We start from the raw sequence: 13,281 nt of genomic DNA on the forward strand, positions 1-13,281 counted from the left end.
GAGACCCCACCTTGCAACTTACAGAACTTAAAGGATCTGCTGCTAGAGTCTGGGTGCCAAATACCGCAGCACACCTTCAGAGGTGTAGCAGAGTCCATGCCTCAAAGGGGACCTACACAATATTTGGCGGGGGGTCAAATTGTTACGGCTGATCTGCGCGTATATATATCTATATATAAAAATCAGACCACACACTCACAGGACTTTGCAACTAAATAAAGTTTATTCACGGAACCATCACGATGCCACGTATCTAACAAAATGCCCAGATCAGGACATAAAAGCAGCCCCAAAACATTAAAGAGCCACTGCCATATTTAATTGCGGGCATGAGGTGCTTTTCCATATGGCTACCTCTCTGTGTGCCCAAACCAAACTCTATTTTGGTTTCATATGACCATAGAACCTGATCCCATCGCCCTGGAACGTCTTCATTATTGCCCTGCTGGTGGAAATGGACATTTTCAATGCTTTTGCCATTTTCTAATAACCTTTTGCCGCACATCACAGCTATATTCCTTGATCTTACCCATAGTGATGAATGACTAGGGAATTTGGCCTATGTGTTCACTGATATTCATACCCCTGTGAAACAGGAAGTCATAGTTAAGCAATTTCCTAGTCACCCAGGTGTACTAACAAATATAAAATAAAAATGGGAATATACTCAAGCAAGAAAGATTTTTTCCACAGCCTCCTTTGCTCTTATTTACCTAGGGTGACGCTATAAATGGAGGGCGCTGTATATCAGCCACTCTCACATAAGGGTTGCTTCTGCAGAAGAGGGGGATTGGGCGGTATGACTAGGATAATCATGAAGGCCGTATTGATCGATTGAGCCATTTTAAAAAAAACAAAATAAATGACTGTTAACAGCACGGTTCTCCCTATTGTTTAAGGGGGTGTACATATAATAGTATATAAGTCCTACATATAATAGTATATAAGGGCTTTAGGAGCTTCCCCGCTCTATGATTACAGGCTCGGCGGTAGGAGAGATTCACAGCAACAATGCCTGCTATACACAGGCTGACACTTGTCTCTCCTTCCCGCCCAGACACGCTTCCTCCCCCACCTTCCAACGCCGCTCCCCTACTCACTTCGCTGACGTCACCTTTCAGTTACCATGGTGACAATGAGGTCACCGTCGGCCCCCCTTCCCCTTTGGGAAAGCCACCAGTCCTGCTCTGCTATGCGGGTGGGGAGAAAGAAGGCGGAGCTTGAAGGAGGCGGAAGTATCGGCTGGAACGGAAGTAGAACGGCAGTGAATCCGCAGGACAGGGGACAGTGAGGAAGGCGAGCTCGCCCGGATTTCATTTGAAGTGTCATCATCCGATCGTGATATTCCAGGTGTGGATGGTCGGGATAAGGGGGAGGGTGTAAATTAGAAAGCAAATGGGGTCCGCCGGGGGCTTCCGGTCCGCTAAGGCCACCTGGGGCGTAAGGGCGGGGATCCCGAACGGCGCGGCCTGCTACAATCGGCCCCTTCTTAAGCGTTTAAGCAACAGAATTAGCCCCATAGACTACCGGTTACCGTTTCACTGTCGATTTATCAATTTCATAAATTGTGCCCAACCCCCATCTTCTCGGTGGGGAGGGGTGGCGTTCGTGGGCCCTGCCGCGATGGAGGCGAAACCCACGAAATGTATTAGATTCGGTTAATTATTATGCATCCAATCTTTATATGTTACGCGTGAGACCGGATCACACGTGGGGCTCAATAAGAATCTCGGTTCCCGTTTCTCGAGCTGTGCGCTGATAATTGGGGTTGGTAGGCTGCGGTTTACCTGCCGGGACGGTACATCGCGGTAACGGGGGCTTATACATCACGTCTTATTAGCTGCCGTAACGCTCAACAGGAAAACATGGATTCCTCTGCCTAAGCAGATTACTCTACCCGATGCACACGGCCCGCTTCAGGCCTGGACACGGAACACGCCGACTCTGGCACGATCTTCCTTATGAATATTTAATGAAGCCATAAACCTTGTTATATAATCGTTAGGGGACGGGTAGTCGTGTGGGGCACTCTGTGTGTAAAGCAGCTGCCACTTCCTCCTTGTGTCATCCGCCAGCCGGCCATTTCTGTGTTTTTCCTGTTGTGTCATTATAAAACACCATTCAGGAATTCTGACTCGCAGCCCTAGGGAGATAATTCTCGTTTCGCTATAAAAGCACCATTATGGGTTTTATTTAGCTTTCTTTTCACCATCTTGGTGTTAATTGGGTGCGTGTCAGCGTGAGAAATTCTCAGGTAACCGTGGTAATTTATTATCTTTAGAATTGGGGATTCAGCACACCTTTCAGTAGGTTATATATTTACTTTGGCAGAATATAAACTGCAGCGTAGCGGTATAAATGTACTAAATTTTATTGTTTTATTCACCGAGATGCACCTGGCAGTGTGAGCTTAACCCTCTGACATCATCGTATTTCGCTGTTCGTGTTTCTGGTGCTCTTAACAAGCAGCAAACCAGAGAAAAACCGCTTTGCGATAAACCTGTTTCTGTACGAAACGTGAAATTTAACGTAAACCTTCTTTGCACGACACACAAGGTTGGCAAGACCTTTACTGTATCTGGAGTACGAATATGGGTTCCGTGTACAGGAAGTGACATCACTACCTGCTTCCATTATTTGAAGGCTGGAGTTGCACACAGGAAGCACAAACCAATCATGACATCTTGTTTTTGTGATCTGTTGCACAAAATAGCGTTCAGCGAATAGAAAATATCCTGTGTGTCACATCTGGGGACAACTCTCCTTATGTTCCAGATTGAGAGGAATGTTTTTAACATTGAAGCGGTATTAGCTATTGTTACATTTCACAAGGCAACAGTGTAAGGAAAGTGTTTTATTTTTACATCATGGGTTGCAACTGTTATCATTTTTGTTTTGCTATATTATGGAGTTGTAAGATACAGTTTCTGAACCTGGCGTTGTGATCGTCCCTATCATCTGCCATTGCGTTCCTCTTTATAGGTAATTTGATTAGGAACGTATCCCCCCCTTTGTGAGATTAGTGAATGATCTAGTGGGTCTTTATCATTCTATGACTCGCTGACCCAGTAGTCGCCTGTAAAGCTTGATTGCAAAGTGATGCAGATACCGAAATGTCAAAAAATGATGACGTGATTTGCACCTTTCGTGAAATCCAGGCCCCGGTTTAATTTAACAGGGTGAGGGGGGATGCGCCAGACAGGACAGTTTGAATTCATGTCTTTCTGTATTTTACTAAGCGCATAAAAAACTTGACCCTGTCACTTCAGTCTCCTTTAACCTCTTAAGGACAATGGGCGGTCCCCCCCCCATTTTGAGCCCATACACGTACGGGCTTTGTCATTAAGGGGTTAAATTGTACTTGGGGCACTTAACTGGGGTAAACGGACCCGTGCCTCACATTCACGTTTCTTTCAGGTGTTCGTTTTGATTAACATCGTCTGCCTTGTCTCCGTTTTAAGCATCCCTGAGTACTTGAATATCCTTTGACAACTCCTACAGCTATATTGGCAGAAGACTTGATTATACACAAAATGGCAAAGGCCCAATTTGCTCTTTCAGCTTATTTTTGAATTTATGTAATTGGGGATCCCCATAACCTCCCATCTTTATGTTTTTGGCAGCCTAGCCCATATTGCTTATGGTGCTGCTGTATTCCTTACCGACCACAAAGGGAAAGCACTCTGCATGACAATACCTGCATTGCCCTCATGATGCTGTCTGCAGCCTCTGGATAGATAACAGAGGTGTTCCGTAGTTAAGGGCATCAAATCTCAGTGGTCCCCTCGATCTGAAATGTTAATAAAATGAGTTTAATGTGAATACTTTTCCTGTTGGGGGGTATTTGGGTAATTCATAATCATAGGAACTACTTTAGTATGAATGGTAGGGTTGCACTAACTAATCGATACAATTGATAATGAAAATCTTTGCCAACAAATTTCATTATCAATTAGTTGAATCAGTTTTATCGAATATAAGATGAGGGTTTTTTCAGAGCAAATGCTCTGAAAAATACCCCTCGTTCTATAATCCAACCTCAAGTAGAGATCAGATAATAACACTAAGATTCAGATCCCCTGCAGCGCTGCAGGCGACTTGGATCCTCTTCTTTGGCAGCATTGCACAGACATCCTCCGCCCTACTGCCCTCCACTTCCGCCGGGGCTTCTATGATGGAGCACCAGTGTGACATGACCTTCTGGTGCTCCACCATAGAAGCCCCGGCGGAAGTACTTGCCAGCAGTGGCGGAGGTTGTGTGCGCGCGTTGCGCAACGTTCACCGGCTGCCAGAGAGTAGTAAGTGCTGGAGGGGACCTGGATTCTCCTCTCTGGCAGCCGGTGGGCATCTGTGCCATGTGCGCAGACAACCTCTGCTACTGCCGGCACTTACACCGGTGGTTCTATAGTGGAGCACCGGCGTAACGGGACCTTCCTCTCCTCAGTCATAGAAGCTCCAGCGGAAGTGCAGGCCAGCAGCAGAGGTTGTCTACGCCCACACGCAGATGTTCACCGGCATATCTGGGGGCACATTGGCATCTACCGGGTATAAGGCATATCAGAGGGCACTATGGAATATTTGGGGTATAAGGCATATCAGTGGGCACCTTGGCATATCACGGAGGGTATAAGGCATATAGGGGATATAAGGCATATCTGGGGAGGGCGGAGGGGCATATCTGGAGGTATGTGGCATATCTGGAGGTATGTGGCATATCTGGGAGGCAGTGTGGCAAGCCTGGGCTCAAATGTGCATAACTGGGGGGCAGGTTGAGAAATAAAAACAAGAAAGCATTTTTCTCAAAGCTTTTTTTTATTCTGCTGTTTGTTTCTAACATCCAGTTTGTTCATGAAATTATTGTAAATAAGCAAAAAAAATTACATTATTTTTTATCCGATCAATCGAAAAAATAATTGGGCTAACAGATTATGAAAATAATAGTTGCAGCCCTAACGAATGGACTTAACTTGTGACACTCGATAGCAAACAGCACGTCATTCAACAACGTGGGCAAAACAAGTTACTTCGGGTTTGCGGAAGTTTTTTTTGGGGGGGCTTTGGCAGGTGTTAAGGGGTGCACATTTATGTCACTGTCCATTCCCTGTGTGTAAACATGGATCTGACAACTGCTCGCTCCTGCTGACGAGAAGGTATAACGCTAGATCAGCTGTCGGCATGCAGCAACTATCGCTTCTTCCTGTTACTGTAAAAGCCAAAAAGCCAGCAGTTACACCGAAAAAACATAAAACTTCATCCTGTACAGGGACTTGGGGGGGGGGTTAGGGTGCTTCCATTTATGAAGTAATATCTTGATGAGATGGCTACGCCCAATGGTATGTCGTTTTAAGTTCAGTAACTAATCTTACATTTACTTTTTTTTTTAAGAATCTACCATGGACAAGGCTGAACTAGTACAGAAGGCCAAACTCGCAGAACAGGCTGAGCGCTATGATGACATGGCTGCTGCAATGAAGGCAGTGACTGAGCAGGGAAGCGAACTGAGTAATGAAGAAAGGAACCTGCTGTCTGTTGCCTACAAAAATGTGGTCGGGGCTCGCCGTTCCTCCTGGCGTGTGATCTCCAGCATCGAGCAAAAAACTGAGGGTAATGAGAAGAAGCAACAGATGGCGAAAGAATACCGTGAGAAGATCGAGGCAGAGCTGCAGGATATTTGCAAGGATGTTCTGGTACTGCAGTTGCTTCAAATACAATGCTTTTTGTCTGCTGCCTTCTTTATACCATATTTGCATGATTATGTGATGAGGTTTTATTCAGAAAAACAACCTTGTCTTATAATAAAGGTCATCTTTTATTCTGACTTCAGACCTGCCGCACAGCCGACGAAGCCTATGGGCTTGTCCCTCGCTCACTCGCTCTCTGTGTCCTACTTTTTTCTCCGACTGCTTCCATGCCTCCGCTTCCCCTGCCTCTTCTTTTTTTTCTTCTTTCTTCCTCTGCTTTTCTATGACCAGGCCTCCCAAAGCGCTTCCGCAAAAGGTAGGTGGTAAAAGTATCGCGAGAGGCCAGAATAACGCAGAAAGAGAGGCGCAGAAACGCTTATTTCTCGGCAAATCAGTCTTCATTGTTCTGGCCTCTGTGAGTGCTTCTGCAAAAGCGTGGACCCGCATGGGCAGCCTTTTGCCCGTTCCTCAAATCTGGGGAGAGGGTGTGCCCGGAAGTTCCGCTCTTTTGTAGAAGAGTTTGGGGAGGCATGGTTCGTAGACAAGCAGGCGAAGAAAAAAGACCAGAGAAAACGAAGAGCCAAGAAAAAAAAGCAGAGCTGCGGGAAAGAAAGAAGGGACATCAAAGCGGTCGGCAGAGAGGGTAGGGAGATTTTAACAGAGGACATGAGAGAGCGAATAAGAGTGTAAGTGAGAGCAACAAAAGGAGTGTTTGTCTTTTTTTTTTTATCCCCCCCCCCCCATAAGGTTGTCTTTTATATTCAGGCTTTTCCTTTCATTAAGGTCCAAGGTTTAGGGGGTACTCTTATAATAAAGCAAGTACAGTATATTTGGCAAAACTTGCTTCATAGCTATGCACCAACTGTATAAATTGATGATTGATTTGTTTCCTTTAGGACCTTCTTGATAAATATCTGATTGCATCAGCCACACCAGCAGAAAGTAAGGTTTTCTACTTGAAAATGAAAGGAGATTATTATCGGTACCTTTCTGAAGTAGCCTCTGGTGACAAAAAGCCAGGTGGGTATTCGTTGTGCGACCCGTCTAGTGTGATGTTTGCATTTCTGTCCTGTTTAAAAGATAAGTCCTAAAGGGATTGTTTTGTTTTGATATTGGCATTAAATCCCATTGTGCTGTATACAGTGTTACATAGAAGAAAACAGAATGGTTTAATACACGTCCTTTACCTGCAGACATGGAGCCTGCGTTTGTAAGCAGTCATGTGATATTTTTGTCTCTATCAATGCTCAGACCGCGCACTAAGGTGGCTCCTTACGAAGTCCCTTTGTCCAGAGACTTTCATGAGTAAGAGGGTACTTTTAAGGGATTAAGACTGAGGCGTTATTTTGTCTCCTTTCGGTTGGATATGGTAACAATGATAGAACGACTAATATGCAGCTGTTGAAATATCACATTTATAAAAAATAAAAAATGAAAGAGACCGTTTTTTTTAGACTGAAATTAAATCATTAATAGTGTCAAGGTGATGGCAGTAAGGTAAAGCTGGTTTCACAAAAAACAATAATTCCTGTTTCAGACTTATATACCTAAGAATGTATAATTTGTTTAATTTTTTTTACATTTATTTATTAATACAGAAACCGTAGCCAGCTCTCAGCAATCGTACCAAGAGGCATTTGAAATCAGCAAGACTGAGATGCAACCAACGCACCCCATTCGACTTGGATTGGCTCTTAACTTCTCTGTGTTTTATTACGAAATTCTCAATTCCCCTGAGAAAGCATGCAGTCTAGCAAAAGCCGTAAGTTGTGTTGTTATGCTCATAGCCGTATCATTACTTTAACCGTCTTTGTGCCAAGGTTTGCATTGCTGATTGTAATACGTGCGATCAGCCAGCAGGGGGAGCAGAAGGGATTCTCGGAAGGGAATGCCTAACCACCCAATCGGCCTTTCCTTCTATAACAGTGCACCGTTGCATACGATTGTTCAGCCCGAGGCCAGTGATGCCGGCTCCTCCTGACAGGGGGAATCCATGCTGTCAGTAGACGTGTCTAGTATATTACTCCCCATTTTAAGACACAAAGTTTCTGTGTAAATTAGATATTTTTACTCAAGTAGCTATACGAAGACTGTATGGTAAATATGGTTTTGTTTCCCTTTTTAGAGTAATAACGTGTTTGCAATTGCAGGCTTTTGATGAGGCAATAGCTGAGCTGGACACCCTGAATGAGGAGTCTTACAAAGACAGCACTCTTATAATGCAGCTACTAAGGGACAATCTTACAGTAAGTAAAATGGTGCTCACGTTTCTCTAATGGGCTTTTTACAGTAAAATGTCGCCTACAATACATGCAGTCATGTAAGTTCAGTTGTCTACAGACATTTTTGATCTGGTTGCAATAAATTACCTGCGCAATGAGACCATAATGAATATTGATAAGAAGCAATGCTACTAGAAAGAAAATAGTTGTATCTCCATAGCAACCACTGCAATGGTCCAATAAGCATGGAAATCCCATTGGTTGCTGTGGTTAATTATTGCCATCAGATTGGTAAAAGAGTATTTTACGCATGTATTAGTAGCAGAGGACAAAACACATTAAGTAGCCATTTACGATGTTGTATTCTGTAGACTGACGCACAAAGTATGAAGTTTCAGTGTGTCGGCTAGCCTGCGCATTGTGGATTAAGGAGAATTTAAAAAGCTTTGTTATCGTAAAGCATATCTGGGAAGCTAAGTGTTCTTTTATGAGAGTTTTATTTACAGTCATTGAGAACGTTAAGCTGTGAAATGCTTAGTGGCTTATTAAAGTATCACAGGGAAAAACAGATTCAACATTAATGCCATATTAATATTATTCTGTGAGTGGTCAACGTTTGTGAATAGAATAAGCCAGGCGTATAGCGGGCATGATACGTGTGCCTGTATCACAAGCAAAGATCTGATCTCTGGGCCTTTTGTAAACCAGTCGTGTGACAATGGCACCAAAAACTTCTAGACATTAACAGTGATGGACTTCTGCATTGACGTTAACTCAGGATGTTCAGAGAATGTAACATAAGAGCTTTATATTTCTAAACCGTCCTGTAGGTAGAATGGAATTGATGCATTTGTTTACTAACTTCTGATTGTGTTTTGCAGCTATGGACCTCAGAAAACCAGGGCGAGGAAGCTGATAACGTAGAGGGAGATAACTAATCACTGCCACGCTTCAAGTCTTTATTATTATTTTTTTTTTATTTTTTATGTTGTTCAGTCACTCTGTATTGTACACACATAATCCCTTTTTGTGCGACAAGTAAAAAGAATAGTACATCAACTTTCACAACCTCAGTGTAGCAGAACAATGTGGATTAAGGGAAATTGGCTGTTGGTTTTTACTCGATCAAGAGTAATGCTTTCTGCATTCTAAGTCCTACATTAAAAAAACAAAAGGTGTAATTGCATTTTTTTTTTAACTGAACACTGTGATTACTGGATTTTGTTACTAAACTTAATTCTAAATAATTTTCCAAGACTAAAACTATATTAAAAGCATTAAGCCGAAGTACAATTCTGTTTAGGATTTAAAGAGCGTTAGTCGCTGTAAAAACTGGTATCAGTTGGGTTTGTACCACGACATCGGGAACGTTCATGTAACAATGTTATGATTGACTGCTTTGTATTGAAACCTAGTTTATAAACACAAATCCAATCAATCAAGTCTTGTGTTTGAGTATTAAGGGGTGATTAAGTTGATGCATTGCTTACCCTTACCATTTGAACTGTAAAAATATACATTTTGTTGTACTCATAAGGAGCTCTGACAGAATACAGATATCGTACAGTGACGTAACATCACTTATTAATCTTGCCAGCGTGTAGGGATCATTTGAATGCTTCAAGAGAATGCAGCCCCGAGGAGGAAAGATGCTTCTGGCACTAGAAACGGTTAAAACATAAGACAAATGTGTGTGGTCTTCCCATTTATTACTCAAATGTCTTGGAAATTTGGATATTTTTTTTTGTTTGGCCACAGCATTTTAACTGTTTACATTTTTTAATTAAACTATCGCACATTGTTCTGCTTGCCCTTCCTGATCCGTTATACAAATATTCTGTTGAAACCTGATTCTCTTTGAACAGTCCGCTTTGGTTTCGATTTCCAATAAGACTTCCCGACACTGCATTTTTTTTTTCTTGTTGCCCCCTATAAATCCATGATAATTATTGGTGATGTTAGAAGATAAGTTATTCAGCAACGTGTTCTAGATAGTCTTTGGCAGTACCTAAATAACAATTGGTAAATTGTATTTAAAAGTGCTGTACTGTATTCAGTTTGTAATCACTGTCTCACGATATCATTCCCTTTTTTATCATTCCACTTTGCTGTAACTTTTCTAGGTGTCTGTCCATCTGTTTGCTTCAAAGCAAGATTCATGCACTGATTTTCAAATTTCCTACGCCGAACAAAACCGTGCAGTTACGACTTGCGCTTGATAAATGCAGTAGTGAATGTGGAACTGAGCCTGTCTGTATATCTGGTAGCTCTATTTTGCTTTGTTTTTAACTGACCAGTATTCTGCCTAAAAGTTTGCTTCTGTGTTGGTTTTATTACCTAGCACACACGTGGTTGTGAAAATAGTCTAGCAAAAAAAAAATATATATATATATATACAAAATACAAAAAAAAAAAACCTGGTTATTGATGTACTCAAATTTGTGTATGTATTTTCAACAGTTCTAGTTTCACCCTACACAGAATAATCAGGAACATGTTAAGAATTCAAGAGCAAAATAAATAAACAATGTTATCAGTTCAATGTGTTCAGTCTTAATCAATGAAAGCTGTGATCCCCATACTGTTACAGGTGGGCACACCACTGTTTCATATTGGCGTGGATACTCTGCAACGGCAAGGGGTCTCGGATACAGATCTTAGATGCAAGTCTTGGTTTTGTATGAACTTTACGTACATTTAGGGCAAAGATCTTCCTATCGTCCTGAAATGGGGATTCCTAAGCAGCTGCTAAATGCTAGCTCCGTCTATACTTTTTAATAGCACAATATGGCAAACTCAAGTTTATAAACCAAAAGAGATTTGTAAATTTGAAATATCTTCATACTTGTACACTGTAAGAGATTTATGCGATTAGAAATGATACGCCCTACAAAGCATTTGCATAACTCAATTGAAATGGGAAAAATAGCCAGAATAAACTGTTTAAGAGGTTATCTCTTTAGGCAAAACTTTTTGTCTATGCAATTTTTTCTCTCTCCATTCAGTTTCAGTGAAAACAAAAATCTCATGCAGGCTTTTAGATATTGCTTATAGCAGCTGAAATTGAGTGACCATAAAAGTATGCGACGGGAAGGAAAATGTAACTTTTAAAATAAAAATGTATATTTACTATAAAACACTGGACAAAATGCATATGGCAGAAGTGAAGGAGGCTAACCAAGCAACCAACGTGACAGGACAGCAGATCACAGACAGGTGAGAATCTCGTAGATACCAAGAGTTTCACCATTCATGATCAAAAACATGCAGCTCTGGTGTAACGGCACGAGAACCACACTGCTGAAAGCCCGTATTCATGCAGTTTTTGTGGCATCCAGGGCACTGTCCGGCGGAGCGCACAATTACTGGATGGTTGTAATTTGCCCAGTGAGTGAAAGGGGTTTAATCAAAATGCTGTTAATGAACTAACGTATGCTAAAAAAAATATGTTTGGCTGTACTAATGAGAGAGTAGAGCTGGCCGTATTGTTAACCCTTTTATCACTTTAGGCTGTACTATTACATTAAAAAAAAAGGCCTTGGACGACTAGGATGTGTTTTTGTGATTCGTAGGGAGATTGCACGGCTGATATGTTGGCGATCCAGCTAATGACAAATTCAAGGTAAGCTTCTAGAACAAGTAGCACCGTACTAATATAGCAATACAAAAATGTGTAATATTTTAATTATGTATCCTTTAGCAAGCATATCTCATAGAATACATGCGCCCCTCCGGTGTAGTATAAAACTTATTATATATAATTACTGGAAGAAAGGACTTTGATCTGCTTCCAACTGTGCTACTGTACTATAGTTGCTGCTCAAGTAGGAGTGAGTGGCTATAAAGTATAAACTAGTGAGTCAGATTTCAGGGGACTGGACTACTCCTGTCAGCAGGACCCAGCAAATGCCAGATTATGTTGCACTGACAAAGTTTTAAAAGAAATTGAAAGGGCATACAAGTGCCCAAACACATTGTACCCCAACAACTAGAAATATATATATAAAAAATAAACAAAAAACTTTAAACTGCTCCTAATCGTAAGGTAATGCTTTGCCAATGTATGTGGTGTGTTGCTGTATTCCAGGTGAATGCCTCGATGTCCAGGCGTTCAGCAACAGAACCGAGATCCGCATCGTGGGCCATGTCTGATCCCTTCCCGTGGGAGTCAGCATCCGCCATACACTGTACACCCGTTTAAAAGATCTGGGAGGCGATCAACAATCACCTCCTAAACTTCAATAGTGTTGCTGACATGCCTCGCTCCAGAGAGCGGTCACAGCCGCCACTGCGAGTGATTTTGCCACTCGCAAGATGGTGGCGCATCCAACAAAGTTGGAAAAGTTCGCCAGAGGGTCTCCAGACCCTCTAGAGAACTCTGGCTCCACTTGTAGGTTGAATACAGGTGCTGCATTCAACCATGCAAGTCAATGGAGCCCAGCTTTCTAATCACTATGTAATTAGTAAAATATTTTAAAAACAAAATCATCAGAGGAACCATCCAGTTCCAGCAAAATGTAAAATTAGCGCTGTATCTTCCCAAAAATCTTGACATGGAAAGAGTTAACGTAAAAGCATTTCAAATACCCAAGGGGCATCTACCGTATTTCCCCATGTATAAGATGCACCTTTTTTCGAAAAATTTGTGGTCTAAAAACTGGGTGCGTCTTATACAGCGGTTGTAAATTGCAGTTACTCCGGTACTTCCCAGCACCCCCCTGCAGTCACACCGACAATGCCAGTTTTTACTAAATTTCTCATCCTAAATTTTCAGCTAATCATCCAACTATGGTAATAAAAGAAAGCTCTAGCTCTCCTTGAAAAAGCAACGTATAGTTTCCATGGGTACCCTATTCACAGAAAAAGAATAATCGCTGAACCGACATAGCACAAAAATGGCAAACTTGCTCCAGGACTTGAGGTACCAAAAACCCCTGGGACTGAAGTGGTTAGGTTACTCCTTCGCCTCCAAGTTACAGTCATCTAACTTTCACACCGTTTTTTATTATTTTTTAGTGGCTTTCACTATAGTTTAACTGTAATTAAGAGTCAATTAAGAAACACCAATTTCCACCCTCACAATATTTAATTTTTCTGACATTATACGGATTGATTATTTTTTTTAATAATAATATTTTATTCTTAACGTTTTTTCAACTCTTTGAGGAGCAAACGCTCGCCACCACACCTCACCCCCACGAGTCATAAAAAATAAACATGGCGCCGGCGGATCCCGCAATCTTTATAACTTCCTGGCTCCGCCCACTGTCTCTCATCCCGCTTCCTTGGCGTTGTTATGGCTGCCCCGCTCCTGCGTAACTGAGATTGGTGTAGGCGGCCCTTGGAGAGGTCGGTGGCGGGAGTGTGTGAGTGTATCC

General features: G+C 42.1%; 1 protein-coding gene across 1 annotated transcript; it reads left to right on the forward strand.

Moving 5' to 3' along the window:
• Positions 1 to 1,195: 1,195 nt before the first annotated feature.
• YWHAB (tyrosine 3-monooxygenase/tryptophan 5-monooxygenase activation protein beta) lies at positions 1,196 to 10,445 on the forward strand. The gene is made up of 6 exons (XM_053452843.1): positions 1,196 to 1,350; positions 5,386 to 5,687; positions 6,578 to 6,701; positions 7,280 to 7,443; positions 7,832 to 7,927; positions 8,785 to 10,445. The coding sequence occupies exons 2-6, from the start codon at positions 5,394 to 5,396 to the stop codon at positions 8,839 to 8,841; spliced, it is 735 nt and encodes a 244-aa protein (XP_053308818.1). The 5' UTR covers positions 1,196 to 1,350; positions 5,386 to 5,393; the 3' UTR covers positions 8,842 to 10,445.
• The last annotated feature ends 2,836 nt before the right edge of the window (positions 10,446 to 13,281 follow it).

This window comes from Spea bombifrons, chromosome 13 (genome assembly GCF_027358695.1).
Source record: "Spea bombifrons isolate aSpeBom1 chromosome 13, aSpeBom1.2.pri, whole genome shotgun sequence".
Classification (NCBI taxonomy): Eukaryota; Metazoa; Chordata; class Amphibia; order Anura; family Pelobatidae; genus Spea; species Spea bombifrons.